The sequence below is a fragment of the Chenopodium quinoa genome, unplaced genomic scaffold, assembly GCF_001683475.1.
Source record: "Chenopodium quinoa cultivar QQ74 unplaced genomic scaffold, ASM168347v1, whole genome shotgun sequence".
Taxonomy (NCBI): domain Eukaryota; kingdom Viridiplantae; phylum Streptophyta; class Magnoliopsida; order Caryophyllales; family Amaranthaceae; genus Chenopodium; species Chenopodium quinoa.
Window position 1 is genome coordinate 5015152 of NW_018743783.1, and position 18877 is coordinate 5034028.

General features: G+C 37.9%; 1 protein-coding gene across 1 annotated transcript; it reads right to left on the reverse strand.

Moving 5' to 3' along the window:
- Positions 1–17350: 17350 nt before the first annotated feature.
- Positions 17351–18512, reverse strand: LOC110684765. Its single transcript, XM_021861199.1, has 3 exons — positions 18184–18512; positions 17728–17903; positions 17351–17652 (listed from the first exon to the last, which is right to left on the reverse strand). The coding sequence occupies exons 1-3, from the start codon at positions 18510–18512 to the stop codon at positions 17351–17353; spliced, it is 807 nt and encodes a 268-aa protein (XP_021716891.1).
- Positions 18513–18877: the final 365 nt, after the last annotated feature.

Here is an 18877-nt window from a genome sequence, read left to right on the forward strand (position 1 = left end):
AATCAAACTCAAGGTCAGATGCAAAATACAATACCACCTCCACTTGAGGTGGAAGATCCATTGGTCAAACAACTTCGCTAATCCAAGGTGAATGTTAGCATTTGGGAACTCCTAAGTACTTCTAAAGAACATAGGAATTCCCTTATGAATGGTCTGACGGCTTTGTCTGTAAGCATAGACACAACCCCTCAAGATCTCGTTAGCTTGCTTACTAGCGAGAAATCTGACAAATCAATCATTTTCACTAATTATGATTTGCCTTCAAAAGACATTACCCACAACAATGCATAATATTTTAAACTTTGGGGTGCAAGGGATACAACATCCCTCTAACTTTTGTAGATAATGGGTCAGCTTTAAACGTGTGCCCATTGCGAACTGCAAAATACTTAGGCCTTAATCCAGAAAAAGATTTTCAATCAACAACACAAAGCATTAGGGCTTATGACAATTCGAGAAGATCGGTGTGTGGAATTGTTAAGCTACCAATTACCACAGGCCCAACACAAAAGATGGTTGAATTCCACGTTATGAACATAAAACCTACATTCAACCTTTTACTTGGGCGTCCTTGGATACATGAGCTTAGTGCAATACCATCCTTACTTCATCAAATAATTAGGTTGAACTATCAAGGGCTTCCTATGATTATACATGCTTCTCCACTTAAAATAGCAATAAATGATCAATCACTCTTAGAAATAAACCACGATAATGATGAAGAGGACAGGTGGGGATTTGCCGCGGAGCCAATCTACACAATAGAAATGGAAGAATACTTGGAAGAACCTTTCAAGCTTGATCCATATTCCACCCGGATAGTAAACAACATCTTACTCAAGAGTAGTCACTTTCCTGGAATGCCTTTAGGAATAGGAATGAAGAAATATTTCTTACTTCCTATCCCAAAGAAAAGCTTCTCCTTTGGATTGGGATATAAACCAACTAAAGAAGAATTGAAGTCTCACAGTGAAAAAAACAAAGCACGTAGAGACAACAACAAGAAAGGGATAATCACTTTACTCCCATCCTACCAATAAACCCTTAATGAACAATTCATTAGGGAGGGAGAAGACTACCCATGCTATGACTTTCCAGAACCATTAGTTTTGGAAGGAATCAAGAAGCCTAGATTCGAAATATTTCATGATTGCTACTTCTTGGATGACGATTTTAGTATCATTAATTCAAAATACCCAATTCTAGGGTGCTATGATAGGCAAGCATTTAACTTGCTATTTGGACTAGAACAAATCATGTTGCTACGATGACCAATTAAAATGCCATCCAAGATGAAGCTTTTGACCCAACTTCATTGATCACCCCTTCTAATGAAACCTTGGAGCATGGGTTGAGGAAATCTTTCAAATGGACCAATCAGAAAGGCGATAAGTTGGAAATAGTCACAGGCGAAGGGAAGATGTTTGACAAATCGGACGACAAATCTATTATAGAAAATAGGGATATTACGAAGATCCCAAAGAGGATTCTTCTCTTAATGTACTTTCTTTTGATTCTAATAATATGAGCTTTATTTCCGAGTATATACCTTCGATTGAATCTTTCGAATGCTATAAAAATCAATCTAGTGGAGATGATAATATTAATAGGTTGGTTGAAATAATGAATGAAAAAGAACAAAAGAACCCTATCATTGAAGAAACTGAAACAATCAATATAGGAACTAATGAAAACAAAAGAGAAGTCAAAATTTGTTTAACTCTAAATCCGGAAGAGCGATCGACCCTCATATCGACGCTCAAAGAATTCGAAGACCTGTTCGCTTGATAATACAAGGACATGCCTGGAATAGATAGGGATATTGCGGAACATACCATTCCCTTGAACCCTATCTATAAACCAGTAAACCTGACGTCGTGTTAAAAATAAAAGAAGAAGTACAAAAACAATCGGACGCATGTTTTATTGGCGTATGTAATTATCAGGAATGGGTAGCGAACATCGTCCCAGTCCCTAAAAAGGATGGACGAGTTCGCATGTGTGTCGACTTTAGGGACCTTAATAAGGCTAGCCCTAAAGACAATTTTCCTCTACCACATATTGATATATTGGTAGATAACATGACTAAACATGAGAGGTTATCCTTTATGGATTGGTATGCAGGTTACAACCAAATTTTAATGGCAAAAGAAGACGAAGAAAAGACATGCTTTATCACCCCTTGGGGTACGTATTGCTATACAGTCATGCCATTTGGTTTAAAAAATGCAGGAGCTACGTACCAAAGAACGACTACGACTCTCTTGCATGATATGATGCATAAAGAAATAGAAGTGTATGTGGATGATAATGTTGTAAAGTCCAAAGATAGAATGGGACATATAAAAGCTTTACGCAAATTTTTCACTCGCATAAAAAATACAACATGCGATTAAATCCACAAAATTGCGCCTTCGTAGTAACTTCCGGCAAGTTACTCGGATACGTAGTAAGCACTCGCGGTATTGAGATCGATCCCTCTAAAATAAAGGAAATTGTTGACATGCCTCCCCCTCAAACAGAAAAAGAAATTAGGGGGTTCCTTGGCAAATTGCAATACATTAGTCGATTTATCAACAAATTGACTATGACTTGTCAGCCAATATTTAAAAAATTGAAAAACGAGGAAAAACATTAATGGGACGATCAATGCGAAAGGGCCTTTGAGAAAATCAAAGATTATCTCAAAAGTCCACCGATTTTAGCACCACCAATACCCAAACTACCTCTTATCCTATACATTACAGTTATAGACACGGCCACGGGCGCCATGTTAGCACAAGAGGTAGAAAAAGTCGAGTGTGCAATATTTTACAAAAGTAAAAAATTCATCCAATATGAAATGAAATATAGTACCTTAGAAAAGACAAGTTTAGCATTAGTGTGGGCAACTAAATAATTACGACATTATATGCTACCACACACTACTCATGTGATTTCTCAACAAAATCCGATAAAGTATTTGTTTGAACAACCACCTATACAAGGAAGAATATCCAAATGGTTGGTGATGTTGGCCGAATTTGAGTTAAAATATATTCAAGAAAAATCAATGAAGGGGAAAGTAATTTCCGACTTTCTAGCTCAATATCCAATTCAAACAAGTCATGCAGAAAATACTCATCTTCTAGATGAAGAGATTCTCATGACACAAGATGACAAATGGGTAATGTATTTTGACGGTGCATCCAACCAAAAGGGATGTGGCGTAGGAGTATTAATCATAAGTCAAGAGGGATCACATACATTAATCTCTGTCAAACTAGACTTTGAGATTACTAAAAATGTCGCAGAATGTGAAGCGTGCATTATTGGATTAGAAGCAACAACTAGCATAGGTGTGCAAAAATTGGAAAATAAAGAACTTCACAATGATATTATACCAAGCACACCTAGAGCAACTCATCGAGCATTTTGAACATATTGACTTTAAATATCTCCCAAGGGATGATAATCAATTTGCCAATGTGCTAGCAAAATTAACCTCAATGATCAACATTCCAGATCACTTGAATATGATGCCATTATGCGTTGATAGAAGAGAAGAACCATCATATTGCAACCCAATAAAGGAAATAAATGACATCGAAGGGAACAATACTTGGTATGATCATATCCTCCAATATATTACTCATGGCACATATCCCGAAAATACTTCATCGAAAGACCAACGAGCCTTACGAACACTTGCGGCTTAGTACGATCTATTAAATGGTCAATTATGCAAAAAAGGACCTAATGGCCAAAGTCTATTGTGTATAGACCAACCCAAAACCACACGCCTTATGGAGAATACTCACAAAGGTGTTTGTGAACCTCACATGTATGGTAAAATGCTTGCAAAAATAATTTCGCGACAAGGGTACTATTGGTCCACTATGGAACATGATTGCATACAACATGTCAAAAAATGTTCAGAGTGCCAAATGTTTGCTAATTTACAACACCTTCCACAATCCGAACTATATAATCTCACTTCCCCTTGGCCCTTTTCAACTTGGGGAATTGACATAATTGGAAAAGTCTCTCCAATAGGAGCAGGAGGGAAGGAGTACGTATTGGTAATCATCGATTACTTCACCAGGTGGATTGAGGCTGCTTCTTACGTGAATATCACTTCTAAACATGTCGCAAAGTTTCTCGAACGAAACATATTTTGTAGATATGGAGTTCCACATGAACTAATTAGTGATCAGGGATCTCAATTCAAAGCTAAAGTTGAGATCCTCTAAACTCGTTTTAAAGTAAAACCTCATTACTCATCCCCATACAGACCTCAAATGAATGGAGTTGTAGAATTGGCAAATAAAAATATAACAATCATCATTAAGAAAATGGCATAAAATTATAAAGACTGGCCGAATAAACTACACTTCGCACTATGGGGTTATAAAACGTCTATACGAACATCAATAGGAGTAACTCCATACTCCTTAGTTTTCGGAATGGATGCAGTTCAACCAATCGAACTGGAAATACCATCCCTACGCATCGTACTCGAAAGTAAGCTACCAGAAGCTGAATGGGTAAGAGCGAGGTGTGAAGAGCTTTTATTGCTCGATGAACGACGATTAAGAGCTTTGCATCATGTACAAGTCTACCAAAGGCGCATTGCGCGTCATTTCAATAAAAGAGTAAAACCTAGAAATATAAAAGAAGGTGACTTTGTACTAAAAGAGGTTAGGGGTCCACCTAACGATCCAAGAGGGAAATTCAAACCTAATTGGATAGGACCCTACCGTGTAATTGAAATCCTATTAGGAGGAGCCGTCAGATTAATAGACATTGGAGGAGATGAAATTCTCCATTGAATAAACATTGATCGACTTAAGAAATATTACATATGAAATCCGGATTAGCTCGTTCATTCATACGACTAACTTTAATTAGCATTCAATTGAAAGATTAAGTGCTATGTATTTTACCGAATGACACGATAAAATACATAACACGTGGGGAGGGGGGGGGGGTAATTTAGAAATAATAAACCGTTATAAGTGTTCAGATCTTTTTACCGAACTTCACGAAAAAAATCTTCACACTTGGGGGGGGGGTAATAGCACAGAAATAAAAAAATTTCTGAAACACTCGTAGAACAGGTGTCGCCTGCAACTGGAATAGTTGCGCGAGGATGTCACGTGCAACTCATGCACTAGCGCGCGACAGGTTCGCGCAACCTTATATGCTGCGCGCCACCTGATCGTAAACTGCGAACCCGGACTTTTTTGTTTGAACGAAGTTGCAACTTTTACTTATGAGAAAAGGAGGGCGTTTCGTGAATATAAACATGTACTTGGAAAATATAAAAATTAAACTTTGATTTAATTCCTTTTAAACAAAGTTTGATTAATTTTTTCATTTAATTTCTACTTAAGGAGTTAAAGAAAAAGAAAAAAAAAAAATATACACAATAAAATAATTAGAGCTACGCAATGACCTGATTTTGTGATACGAATACGTAGGCAATCTATATGATTCGGTCATATCAAAATATCAAAACATAAAGCTAATTTTTATTTCATTTAAATTAAAAAAAAAGGGAGACATTGTTGAACTAGATCATAAATAAAGAAAAGGGGCATAGTAGTGATTACACTTTATTGAGAAAAAAAAAGAACACAATGAAATTGTGTGACACTCTAAGGCTTCACTATATCCTCAATTGTCACAGATGATGGAGTAGTAGTTTCCATCGCAGTATTTTCAGAAACCTTAGAGCTTTCTCCTACAGTCTTCTTCTTGACCCATACATTGTTCTTCAATTTAGGAATATGAGCTTTTTCAACCCTTTTTCCCTTTTCCGAAGCTTTTGTTAGAGTCCTCTTTTGAGTTTGTTGCGAAGGTTCCTTGATTATCACACCTTTTTGTGCGGGTTTGGAGGGAGCTTTCCTTTTGGATTCCTTCAAACGCGTCTTAGGAGATGAGAAGTCCAATTTTCTTCTCACTCTGTTTTGGCCACTAGGAGGGGTAGTGGTGGCCGAATGCATTAAAGGTTTAGGTGGATTGCAAGCCGTGGCAGTTTAATATTGAGATCGGGCCTTGTTTAATTCGCCCTTATCTGATGCATTCATCCAAGCTTTATAAAAAAGAAGATAATACAATACTCGCAGCAGGATTTTGTACTACCCACCTTGGAAGACTTGACCAATACTCTATCCAACGAAAAATTCGCTCGGGTCTAAAAGTTACATCTTTGGGTGCATCACAGACTTGCGGGGGAATAATCTGTTTCATCCTGTATTGTCTCATTACCCTTCAAGGAAAAATGTATGTAGCACTAGGTAGGCCTAAAAGCCTAATGTAAGGGCAATTGAGACTACTCCCAACCATACTATTTATGTTCCACCAAGGAATCACAAAAACGTATGTTAGGAACCCCGTGACAGAAAAATGACGTCCATTCCTCTTCATTCTTGTGCTTGTAAAGGATTTGACGTCCAGGGAATGTTCGAACTCCATTAGCCTCGATATTATGTGGCTGATCAACTATTCGCAAACGCTCCATGAGCCAAATCTGAAAAAAAAAATTTCTGTTTTTACACGAGCAGGTGGCGTGCGCATCAGAATAAGTTGCGCGCGCCATCCGCGCGCAGTGTAGAAGATTGCGCTGGACATACCAGTGCAACTTCATGGCTTGCGCTAAAAAAAACGACGAAAAAAAAAATTACGTGTAATAGGAGTGGACTTCCCGTGAAACCATTTTCGTTAGGGTCTCCTCTAAGGCGATTCAAGCATAAAATGGTTTCTGCCAAAGCCAAAGGAGCAGGTGAATGACATCCCTCTATTTGCTCTACTATGGACACCATGGAATAATCTCCATATTCCTTGCCTGTCCTAAGTAAACAATTGACAACACGACAATAGCATAAAGCACGAATTTTAAAGAGTTGTTTAGTCATGTTGTCACGAGGGGCGATGAAATGTTCAATAAATTGAATTAAATTCACGCCTTCTTCAGTTCCAATATTGGTCATATCATTGTCGGACAAGCCGAAAAATCTTTGGAATATAGGTTTGGGATCCGACAATGGAGACGAATAAGTCACAGGGATAGTATTTGTAGGGAAGCCTGGCAAAGCCTCGAACTCATCAGGAAGGGGAATAATTTCGCCCCCTTTAAATAAAAAGAGATGGTGGTTGGAGCTCCAATGGTTAACTGCAGCATGATGGAAATCAAAATTAATCACTAATTGCATATAATTCAATACAGGGTCTAGGTGATAAATTTTGAAAGCTAGTTTGTCCTCGTTTGAAAGGGAGGTAACTCATTGCTTCAAATGCTGTTCAAAGGTCTTCACCATGGTTCAATGTAAAAAAAAAAAAAAAACAAAAAACAAAAAAAAAAAAGAGAGAGAATAAGAATTTAGAGAGGCTATTCTTTTTAGTTCTGATAATATTATAAATGCGAGATGGTAAAAAAGCCTACACGAAACCATGCTTAAATAGACCCAAGAGGGGCATATTTTCGGCAATTTTCGCCCAAAGGAAAGTTCACAAACAGATGGCGCACCCAACTCAGGGGTTGCTCGCGACATCCGCGCACAACTAAATCACATGCGCTTGACAGTCGCGCGCAACTCATCTTGTTGCGCGCGTCTTTTTTTGTCGCGACATTGGTTTAGGTTTATTTCCGTATTTTGGCTTACATAGACGAAATCTTGAAAAAATCTTAAGACTAATCATACGCTTGCCTTTTGCTAACTCTTGTGTCCCTTTTCTTTCCTTTTTATTTTTTTTCTTTTTTCTTTTTTATTTTTATTATTTTCTTGTTCTTCTTTTCCTTCTTTTTTTTCCCCTATTTCCTTTTTTCCTTTTTAGTCTCTTTTTTCTTATTTTCCTTGCTTTTGTTATTTTTTCGAGGGGGGTAAGTCGAGAACCTTTTCCCTCCCTCGAATTTTTTTTGCCTTTTCTTTTATATGCGTATAGATGGAAACAAAAAAAATAATAAAATAAATGACATATACAAAAAAAAGTTTCATATGTACAACAAAACAAAATAATATGTACATTTGTTTTCTAAAAATGTAACAAAATGTGTACAAATGGACTCAGGGTACTCTGCCACTGCTAGATGATTGCTGTACATCCTGCAAAATCCCAAAACGAAGATTAATACATGAAATGTAATAACTTCGTCCAAAAAGAAACGAAATGAAACTTACCGCAATCATCCGATGATCATGGCATGACAAAGTCACGAGAGCTCTCCGATAAGCAGCTCGGAAATCACGTATAGTCCTCACCATGTCGTTCACGGTCTGCCGCGGAACCTGTTCCAAGAACACAAGGACAGTTTGTAAATAAATGTATACTTCCTCTGTTCTTTTTTACATGACCCGTTTTGACTTTTACACTATTCACCACCTCTCCTTTGACCGTCTTTTGTGAATGATATGTAAGGAAAAATATATTCATATGATACCTTTTTTTATTCGTCTCAATAAGTACTATCGTAATATACAACTTTTATAGTTTTTACTTATGAAGAATTAAAGTTATTGATCGCTAAAGTTTTGCATTGGCAAGCGTGATAAAATAAACAAGTCAAGTAAAAAAGAATAGAGGAAGTATGAAGCAAAAAATAGAAATATTTTAAATACATATACAAAAAAAGACATACCGACTCAACCGTCTCAGGAATGAACGGTATCACCTCATCATCCTCCGTTGCTGGAAGGATCTCACGAATTACCGACCCGACAACATCGGTATACGTGATCTCCGCTGTAGGAGGCACCAAACCGCCTAGCTCGACCCGCTAAAAAATTAAAAAAATATAATAATAATAAATAATAAAAAGGGGGTAAAAGTTCCGAAAAATAAATAGAAACAGAAAAAAAAGAAAAAGAGAGAATTAAGATACTAACCGGAACATAAGCTGGGAAATGAGTCAGCCTGGATGCAATGAAAGTCGGATAAAGAGCATCCGGCAACACCAGCTGATCCGCTGGATAACCAAGGATCGCCTGAGCTCGATCCTCGGTCGACAGCAAATCCGGACGTAGCATCCGAATTGGGGGATCCACAAGAACCACAGGCTCCTCTAACGAATGCTGCCAGAGAACGCGCTCGCCTAAAAACAAAGCGTCCGTCCTCTGAAGTACCGGGAGTCCCGAGTAGAGAGCCCAGAACCGGCAACGAACTATGTCAGATAGGATATCCTCAGGGACTCTGACGATCGAACTCCAAGGACGGAGATCGATCTAATGCAATCACATGTGTTGTCAAAATACTACCGACGCACAAGTCGCCGAAAGAATCTCTGAGTCGAATGGCTGACAGGAAAGAAAGCAACCCCGAGCACTCTGGGGGCTAGGAAAGGCAGGTACAAGTGTCCCCAAGCCTAAACAAAAGAAAACCGGCTTTAAAAAAAAAGTTTAAAGTACGTACCTCAAGGATACGACCATGCCATGTAAGGGAGATCAGAGGCACCTCAATAGCTGCCGCAGGATCCACTACCCGGATCGCCTTGCCCATAGCTCTAAGCATACGGGCATACGACACCTCCACCCAGTTCAGATTACTAACTTACCCCATGTGTATGAGGAAAGTAAGTAACTCGATAGGGAAACGCTCTCCCAGATCACTCAAAAGAGTGACAGAAAGAATGTGGTCAATGTATATCCGCACCAGCTACTTAGGTGTGCACTGCCGGTCAACCTCGTTAGCCGACAACTCGTCGGCGAGAATCGAGTACGGACAAGACTGAGGATATACGTGAAGGATCGCCGCCAGACGATACCCCACGAGATCCCTCAATCTCAAGTCTTGCCCCGTTACGACCTCTATAACAACAGGCTCACCTACAAAAGGAAAACTCGTAATCATAGAGAAGTCGTAAGGGGTGACCGTCATCTCTTCCCACGGAAAGTGAAAAGTGTTGGTGGAATCCCACCAAAACTCCAGCAATCCGCGGAGGAAACCTGACTAAGCAGACTGACTCGACAAATCTCGAAGAGCCGCTAGCGCGCAACCGATCCTTGAAAGCTCCACAATCTCCTTTACCGTCAGATAAGCTCCCAAAACGAGTCCGCAGGTCACTTGAGCCGTATAGACGCATGCTAGATTCACTCTTAAAAAAAAAAGAGAAGAGAAAGAGAGCCAAAATAATAAAAAACGGTTTTTAAAAGAAAAGAAGGAAAGTAAAAAAAAAATGCGTAAGAAACTCACGATGCTACGCCACCCTCGAACTCAGACGTGATGGTCTGGATCCCACTTAAGGACCCTAAGGTCCCAGTCGGGAGGAGCCTCCCAGATCACATCCTCCTGGCGACGTCGATCAGTAGTGGCGCGTCGCTCTTGAATCTCCTCACGAGGTCGGGTCACCCTCTTTCGAGGGCGAACTACCTCGTCAGGACCAACTAGAATCTCCTCAGCGTCAACAAATGGAGGCTAATCCATGCTATGATAGACGAGATTTCTCTATTACTCATGTTTTCCTAAACTAATAATCGTGTTCTAGATTCATTTCGGCAGCATAACGGCTGCCGATAGGACAATATACCAAAATTTAATGCCACCCATACTTGGGGGCTACGATACCTGCAGTCAAACTCAGTAAATGGGGGCTTTTAACATCCATAAAAGCCATCCTATACCAGTTTAAACTAAGCATACAAGGGATTATGTTTCAAAATCTCAAAGAATCAACTATTTGAAGACGAATAATAGTAACACCAACAAAGTTATTGTCTACCAAACAATCTTGAAGTTCGAATATGGCAAAAACAAGCTAAGTATACACTTCGCGCCATTTTTTTAATTTCAAAATTTGCAAAATAAGAATTATGAAAGTAATACTAGTTCTAATACTATAATATACTTCATAATCAACAAGTATAACTAAAATGAGCAAGAAAAGCAACAGATTCGAGCAAACTTCAAACAAATAGAGCAACAAAGAACTTAAACAAAGAAATGCTCATACAAGGTTCAATAATTAACCATTTTTCATGAAATTTTTTGTAAAAAACTCCTTAAACATAGCATAACAACATGGAACAAACAATTTCAAGAATAATGGACCGAATAAAAAATCCCCAAATTCAAAATTTAGGGTTTGACGATTAGAAAAACGCTCAAATGCCAGCCAAGAATGAACGAATTTAAACAAAAATCTTACATTGGATTATGGAAAATATGAATTAAGAGCGAGATTTGCTTCCTTCAGCTTTGAAAATCGCAAAAAATGGAGCTCTTTAGAGTGAAAAAAAGAGTCGAAAATGGAGGCAGGAAGGAGAGAGAGAGCGAAATGAAAAATTGCATTCGCGATTTTCTTTTTGCTGAACTAAGTGTCACGCGCAACTCCAGAAGTTGCGCATGACGTAGCAGCGCAACTCAGAACGATGCGCGCGCCTTGCCAGCGCGACCCACTGAGTTCCGCGCGGATACTGGTCACTAAAATGACCAGTATCCGGATTTTGATCCTTTTGATCATTTTTTCAATGGTTTTTGCTCGTTATTAGACGTAATGGTGCGCAAATTATCAAAATCCTTTTAATTTCATTGCATTTGTAGTTTATTTTCTTCTTTGATAGTTTTTTGCATCATTTTGCATGCACACCATGCTTTGTGCCTTCCCCAAGCATACGTTTTGAACGTTTTTCGTAAGCGTTCCTTAAGATGTTCCGTGGTGATGCTTTACGTAAAAGCACCCATAGACAGGTTTGTCATTTTACTGTAATGACGTTATAAGTGTCTGTGTTTTCTTCTTTTTCACGTCTGTAGCAAAAGGAAGGCGTTTTCATGCAGCTAAAAATGCAAAAGGCGTAGCGTACAACATAAAATTGTACAGCGTAGGTGTTGCATAAAATTTCACCTCAGCCTAAGCTTTGCGAGATCTACCTCTCGGAACTAAAAGGTAGACTATTTACTGTAGTCAACAGGCGCGCCGAACCTTCAGGAATAGGAAGTTCTTCAATGGAAGCAAATACGGTAGTTAGTGAGCTTACTAACTTACCAAACAGTTAGGGTGTCCGTCTCCCCCCTGTATAAAGAGCAACAAGACAATGTCGCACCCATGTAGTCACGTGCCCCCAGTCCTGAGACACGTGTTCTCATCTTGTGGACAAAACTGCTGAGAGAGTTGCTAACTTTCTTCTCTCTCACTAGATTTGGATATATGCCTCCAGTCCTAAGACATGTATTTCTATCTTGTGGGCATCTGGTTCGAATACCGGACCCGGATCGAATGGCGAACCCTTTTCGGTTCGAATATCGAAAACCCCTTTTTATTCTCTTTACTTTGTTAAAGTCAGGCTAAAGTTTCAATGACATATCGAGGGACTTTAGACCAACGATGACATGATTGAGAGGAAATCATCCCCTTTTATTCTCTTTAAAACTAATCTCTTCTCATGGCTGGACATCACTCAGAATACATTTACTTGTAAAAGTATTCTACAATTGCAAAGGATCAATCTAGATTATTTAGCGCGTTAAGACTAGGGAAAACTTTCTCTAGCCTTAATAGCCACTTGTTCAAACACTTAGCAAACCGAGGACTGATTCGACATCCTTAAACATTACTGAAAGATTCTCTAACCTTAGAGAACTTCGCAAAATGAGTCTCGGATTTTTCCTTGACTACTTTGATCATCGTCTATCCTAGACTCGATCAAAGTAGGGGCAAACTGTAGACATCTACTTTTGGCCTCCTGTCCCGATAGGAAGTGCAATGACGATAAATAAAGCCATCTTCGTGTTGGATCAAAGTGAAGAATACTTATGGATAACTGGTTAAGCCACAAAACACAAAAGACTAGCCTGAACAAAAGAACAAGGCCAATACATGGTCCAATTAACTAAACCCTATCATAATTAGGCTTAAGCCCGTGCTCAAAACCCAATAATGACGGATTTAAAAGCGTCTAGGTTAAAATTTAAGCTGCCGTGGAAAATGTCGCGCGCATCTCACAAAGTTGCGCTCAGCCGTCGCGCGCAACTTATTCAGATGCGCGCAGCACTCCGCGCAACTTCTTGAGATGTGCTCGCGAAAGATTCAGAATATTAAAATATTGAAAATCGAATCTTACAATAGAGCTGCGCGCAACATAAATAACTACGCGCATCATCAGCGCGAGACTTATTCACTTGCGCGTGACAGCCGCGCGCAACTCATCCAATTGCGCGCGACACCTGCTCCGGAAGAATGCTCTTAACCCTAAACCTAATCATTCCCTATAAATAAGACCCTAATCCGAGGCTTAAACAGAGGGAAAATAACCTAAAACGCTGGCAGAATACTTGTAAACTTGTGCTTCCTAACCCTCTTGTCCTAAAACCCCTTTGATACTTTGTTACTACGGTGGTGGTTCCCCAACAAGAAGGAATCCATAACTTTTCTAAACGGAGATCTAGAAAAGAGAAGTGGTAAATTCCCAAGCACTTAGTTAAATCACGTTTATTTTCTTATTTAAAAGAACCTTAATTAATTAGTGTTGTTTGATCACCTTTAAAATAATTAATTAATCAATTCCATATAGTATCTTTCGTTAAATAAAGATTAGAATTGAATAAAATAATTGTTGGTTGATCACTTAAGCCAAGGCGAATATTGTTTATTTTCTTGTTCTTTTCACGAATTTAATTAAATAAGAATAACGACCTTACGATGTAATTCCTACGTGAATTGATGTGTGTGGATAAAATAAACTAATTTAGTTTTAGGTATCACGTTGCATATATTGTTTGGTGATGAAATTGTGCAAAAGGAAGAACTAGTAGAGGCCGCACTAGGGCTAGGATCGCGATTCCCCTCTAAAGGGAACTTTATCTTAGTACGCTCGCTCCCGAACTCATTTCTGGTTTATGTAGACCAATTTGGGCATGGGTAAACTTATAATTCATGCTAAATATCCCTTGAACTCTACTTGAGAGAAAGGCATGAACGAGGTTTATGTGTTTTCCCAAAACACATTGGCGACTCCTACTTGTTCCTTACAAAAAAGCGTGTATGATAGAATCATTTCTAATTCAAGGTCCCCCAAACAGTCAGGAATTCAAATCCTAATACACTCTAACAAGTATAAAGTCCTAGGCTCTAAAGGGCCATGGGAATTTATGGAGAGTACCCCTTGCGACGGGGTCACCCTCCTTACAGTGGCGACTCCGCTAGGGACTTAGAGGTTACATGATTAGTTTGTAGTTATGGTCCAAGGTTTCCAACACCAGGTTGCCTATGGGTTGTAACGAGAACTAACTTGGATAATCTCTAGTTAGAGAGCGAGACTTGAACGTTGTAACACCCCAATAATTCTCTCTTAAAAACATGTATATAACCTGAACAATTTCAACAAAATTACTGGTGTGCTACCGCCACGTGTTCAAACGTTAAGACTATCTCAGAAATTTGCAGCGGAAAACCAAAACAGTTTTTAATAAACCTCAAAAACAAAGGAATTAAATCAAAATAAGTATTACAAGTTGGAACCATTAAGGCCCTTATTCAAAACCCGATAAAAACTAGTAAGTAATTAAATTCAGTGTTTTAATAAATTCAAACCCAAAAGAATTAGTGTCAACTAAAATTGAATTAAAATAAATTCAAACTTTGCAAAATAAATAATATGGAAACAACCAACTCTCTACTCAAGATCCCACAACCCTGATGAATGCTACATGTGTAAGAACCAGTAGTTATTCTGCTCCCTAATATTACAAGTGTAAAAATTGGATCGTCACAGGGTCATTGAAAGGCGAAGGCCATGACCAAAGAAAGACACACAAAAAGCACGCAGTCAGCAAAGCTGAGTACATACAAGCTGCGAAAACAAATTAAGAAAATACCTAACGTGCTACTAATATTCCAGCACAAGCATCATTAAATACAGACTCAATTCACGACTCGATTATCAAATTTATTAAGACCTCACTAATTAATATTAACTGACTCATTTATTTATTTCATTGGATTTATAAATAGACAAGGTTGTCCAACCCATGTCCCATTTGGAATATCAATAAAGAAAAACCCCATGCCTCCTTTCGGAAACATCAATAAACATCCAACGACCACGGGCGCGACTCTGTGACCGTAGTTAGTATGAGATCTCACCTAACTCCTAGTTTTAAAAAAAAATATATTTGAAATAAGAGACTCGCAGATCAGACGGCCTCGAGAAAAGGACACGGCTAATACGCCATGTACCCCAACCCCTGATTGTCATTACTCCAGATGTGCACCATTCCAGAGTTTTATTGCTCATCCATCTTGCACTTTACGTGATTTATAGGTTTAGACTTGGTGATGACTCATATACATATCAATACAAACATCCCAAAAGCAATTTAGTCAAACATGGCAAATTCTGAATTTAGATTCTTGATTTATTAGTGACAAACAACATTTATTAATTATTCCATTACTACCTCGGTGTATAAACACCTTGAGTGCATAAGGCACCCCAAAACCTTAACCTCATCTTACAAGACTTGAATTTCTCCTTTACTCATCCTGTTTACATAATCATGAACGAGTAATAATTTGATCTTTAAACCAATCACATACCTTTGCCTTTAAGCGCACCTTGCATAATTAAAGCACAAATAATACTTGCATTATAAACTAGTGCACATCATTTGAAATTCACAATGTATAACAAGACAATTTAACCCAGTCAATCCTATACATGATACTAAGTTCTCGATCCGTCCTTAAACATGCACCTACAAACAAGGTTTCGTATCTTGTACGTACCTTGTGTATACAATCCGGTTGGCCACTTTAAAACTAGAAGTCGCCTTCTACAAAGTCCTCTCCTAAACCAAAAAATTAGAAATAAATCAATACCAAAGCAATTAAAATTACAGCAATACTAAACTACGTTAAAACCTCTCAAATCACCAAAATAAAGCCTTTAGATTGTCCCCAAAAATCAAAGTTAGTAATATAACATCCCAACTTTAAGTTTACATGTTAGAATTATGAAAATATAGTGTTTTATATCAAATTACAGCAACTTTAAAGTGGGTAAATAAATCTGGAATTTGTTTTAAATATATAAAATAACCCCATAAGCATAATTACTTGAATTAGTCATGATATAGCAAGTCAGTGTGTTAAAAACCCAAGAATATATCAATTCAATGCAATTAGAGGCTTCAAAATAAAAGGTATGAAATCTGAAAATTATTTATTAAAGTTAGAATATAAAGTTCAAAGCTTTTTCAATCACAAAATACTCACAATGATTATTTTGTAGGTTTAGAAGCATAAAAACATGAAATTAACACTTCTTGTTCATAAAAATTGAAACTTTAATAAATCTGAATATTTATTTATGATTAAGATAATTATATTTTAATGTAATTTAAACATAGTATGATTAGATAGTTTTATTAACACGTAATCAATCCCTAAAACATGAAAAATCAATGTTTTAAACCCTAAAATATGCAAAATACATAATCTGAAATTTTATTTAATAATTTAGACATACAAAATCCATAAATTTATAATCTTTTGTAATTTATACATACTATTAAAGCCTAATAACAATAATTTTATAATTGAAATCAAATAAAAATTGAATCTTTAATCAAAATAATAAGAAATAAAGAAAGAGAAATAAGAGAAAGGAAAAGAGGGGAGAGCGAACTGCAGTGGTGCGGCGCGGCGGCAGGGGCGGCAGCAGGGGAAGCTTCGGGTTTTTTTTTTTTTCTCTGTTTGTGGCTCGTGAATGAAGGAGAAGAAGGAGGAAGTGAAAGCTGCTCCTCTTCTTTTTTTTTTTTTTTTTTTTTTTTTTTTTTTTTTTTTTTTTACGTGAGAAGAGGGAGAAGGGTAAGGGTTTTATTTGGGCTTTATTTGGTTATGGGTTTCCTAATTAGATTAGGAGTAATATTTGGGTTTTGGGCTATAATGTTAAAATTGTTGTAAATTAGTTAAAAACATATTAGTTTACTTAAATCTTTTCATAAAAATTAACTTATTTAATGAAAGTGACATAAAAATATTTGTAAGAATAATATATAAATAAATAATAATTAAGTTAAAAATATGGGGGATTACAATCCACCCCTCTTAAAAGAAGTTTCGCCCTCGAAACTTTACCCAAAATCCATAGTTCCTCAAAAGTATTCAAACTTATGCGTTTTGTATTGCTGTAAATTGTTTGCTTCTCAACAAACACACTTAACAAATCGAACTTTGTACTTAATGAACTCATATTTGGCCAAAGTTTACATACTTTTATTGTATGTAAACGCAATAATGATGCATAATGATAACCAAAACATGCAAAAACGTGCAAAATAAGGCAATAAATGGTATTATTGAGGTAAAAGCGCGCAAAATTATATCGCATTCTTCCCCCCTCAAAAGAAAAGAGTTACGCCCTCGTAACTCACCTCGTCAAACAAACTCGGGATATTTGTTTTTCATCTCTTCCTCGGCCTCCCAAGTAGCCTCTTCGTACTCCTGGTTTGACCAAAGGACTTTCACTATCTTCACATCTTTGTTTCTAGTACTACGCACCTTGTGGTCTAGTCTCTTGATTAGTCTTTCTTCATAAGTTAGAGACTCATCTAGTTGAATAGCCTCCGGCTGCAAAACATGGGTTTCACTAGGCACATACTTTTTCAGTTGGGAAATGTGGAATACATCATGCATTTTCTCGAACTCCATTGGCAAAGCCAATTTGTAAGCCACTTTCCCTACACGTTGGAGAATTTCATACGGACCAACATATTTTGCACTAAGCTTCCCTTTCTTGCCGAATCACATCACACCTTTTGTTGGAGAAACCTTTAGAAATACTTTGTCCCCAACATTAAACTCATCATCTCTCATCTTCAAGTCAGCATAACTCTTCTGTCTATCTTGTGCTGCCTTGATACGCGACTGGATTAGTTTCACCTTGCCCACCATATCCTCAATGAAATCTGTACCCAAAGTAACCCGTTCACTGTAATCATTCCAGTGAACTGGGCTTCAGCACTTCCTTCCATACAATGCTTCAAAAGGTGCCATCTTGATGCTTGTATGGTAACTGTTATTGTAAGAGAATTCGATCAAGGGTAGGTGATCCTCCCAATTTCCTTGGAAATCTAAAGCACAAGCTCGCAACATGTCCTCCATGATTTGTTCTCTCAGTCTGACCATCGGTTGCAGGGTGAAAGGCAGTACTCATCTTCAGTGTTGTCCCAAGGTTCTATTGCACTTTTTGCCAAAACTTTGATAGAAACCTCGATTCTCTATCTGACACTATGTCCTTGGGAACTCCGTGCAACCGAACTATATTCTTCACATAGACGCTTGCTAGCTGCTTCTTTTTCCAGGTTTCTTTTATAGGAATGAACATCGCTGACTTAGTAAGTCTGTCTACAATCACCATAATCGTGTCATTCCCAGTACGAGTCTTTGGTAAGCCTGTCACAAAGTCCATGGATATGGAATCCCACTTCCAACCTGGTATTTCTAATGGTTGTACCTTTCCCATAGGTCTTTTATGGTCTATCTTCACTTTCTGGCACATTAGACATTTAGATACAGACTCAGCCACTTCTCTCTTCATATTCGGCCACCAATAGAACTCCTACAAATCCTTATACAACTTATTGCCCCCAGGGTGAACTTAATATGGTGTATTATGGCACTCCTCCATGATTTTCCTTTTGATATCCTCACACTTCTGTGGTATGCACCATCTCTCCTTGTATCTCAAGCTCCCATCCTCATGAATCTTGAATTCAGTCTCCACACCACTAGTCACACGATCTCTAATCTTCTGAAACGACTCATCCTCCAGCTGCTTTTCTTTAATCTCCTCAAATATGGAAGGTTGGATGGTTAAAGCACCCAGTAACCCCTCTAACTCTCCTTTGTTGATAACCTCAAGGTTCAATCTCCTCATATCTTCACACAACTCATTGGCCACAA

Coding starts and splice junctions, on each gene's coding strand:
- LOC110684765 (XM_021861199.1), bottom strand. CDS start 18,512: ATGAAGAGAGAAGTGGCTGAGTCTGTATCTAAATGTCTAATGTGCCAG. Junction 17,904..18,183: donor GTGTCAGATAGAGAATCGAG/GTTTCTATCAAA, acceptor GAATGATTACAG/TGAACGGGTTACTTTGGGTA. Junction 17,653..17,727: donor AAAGGTTTCTCCAACAAAAG/GTGTGATGTGAT, acceptor TCCAACGTGTAG/GGAAAGTGGCTTACAAATTG.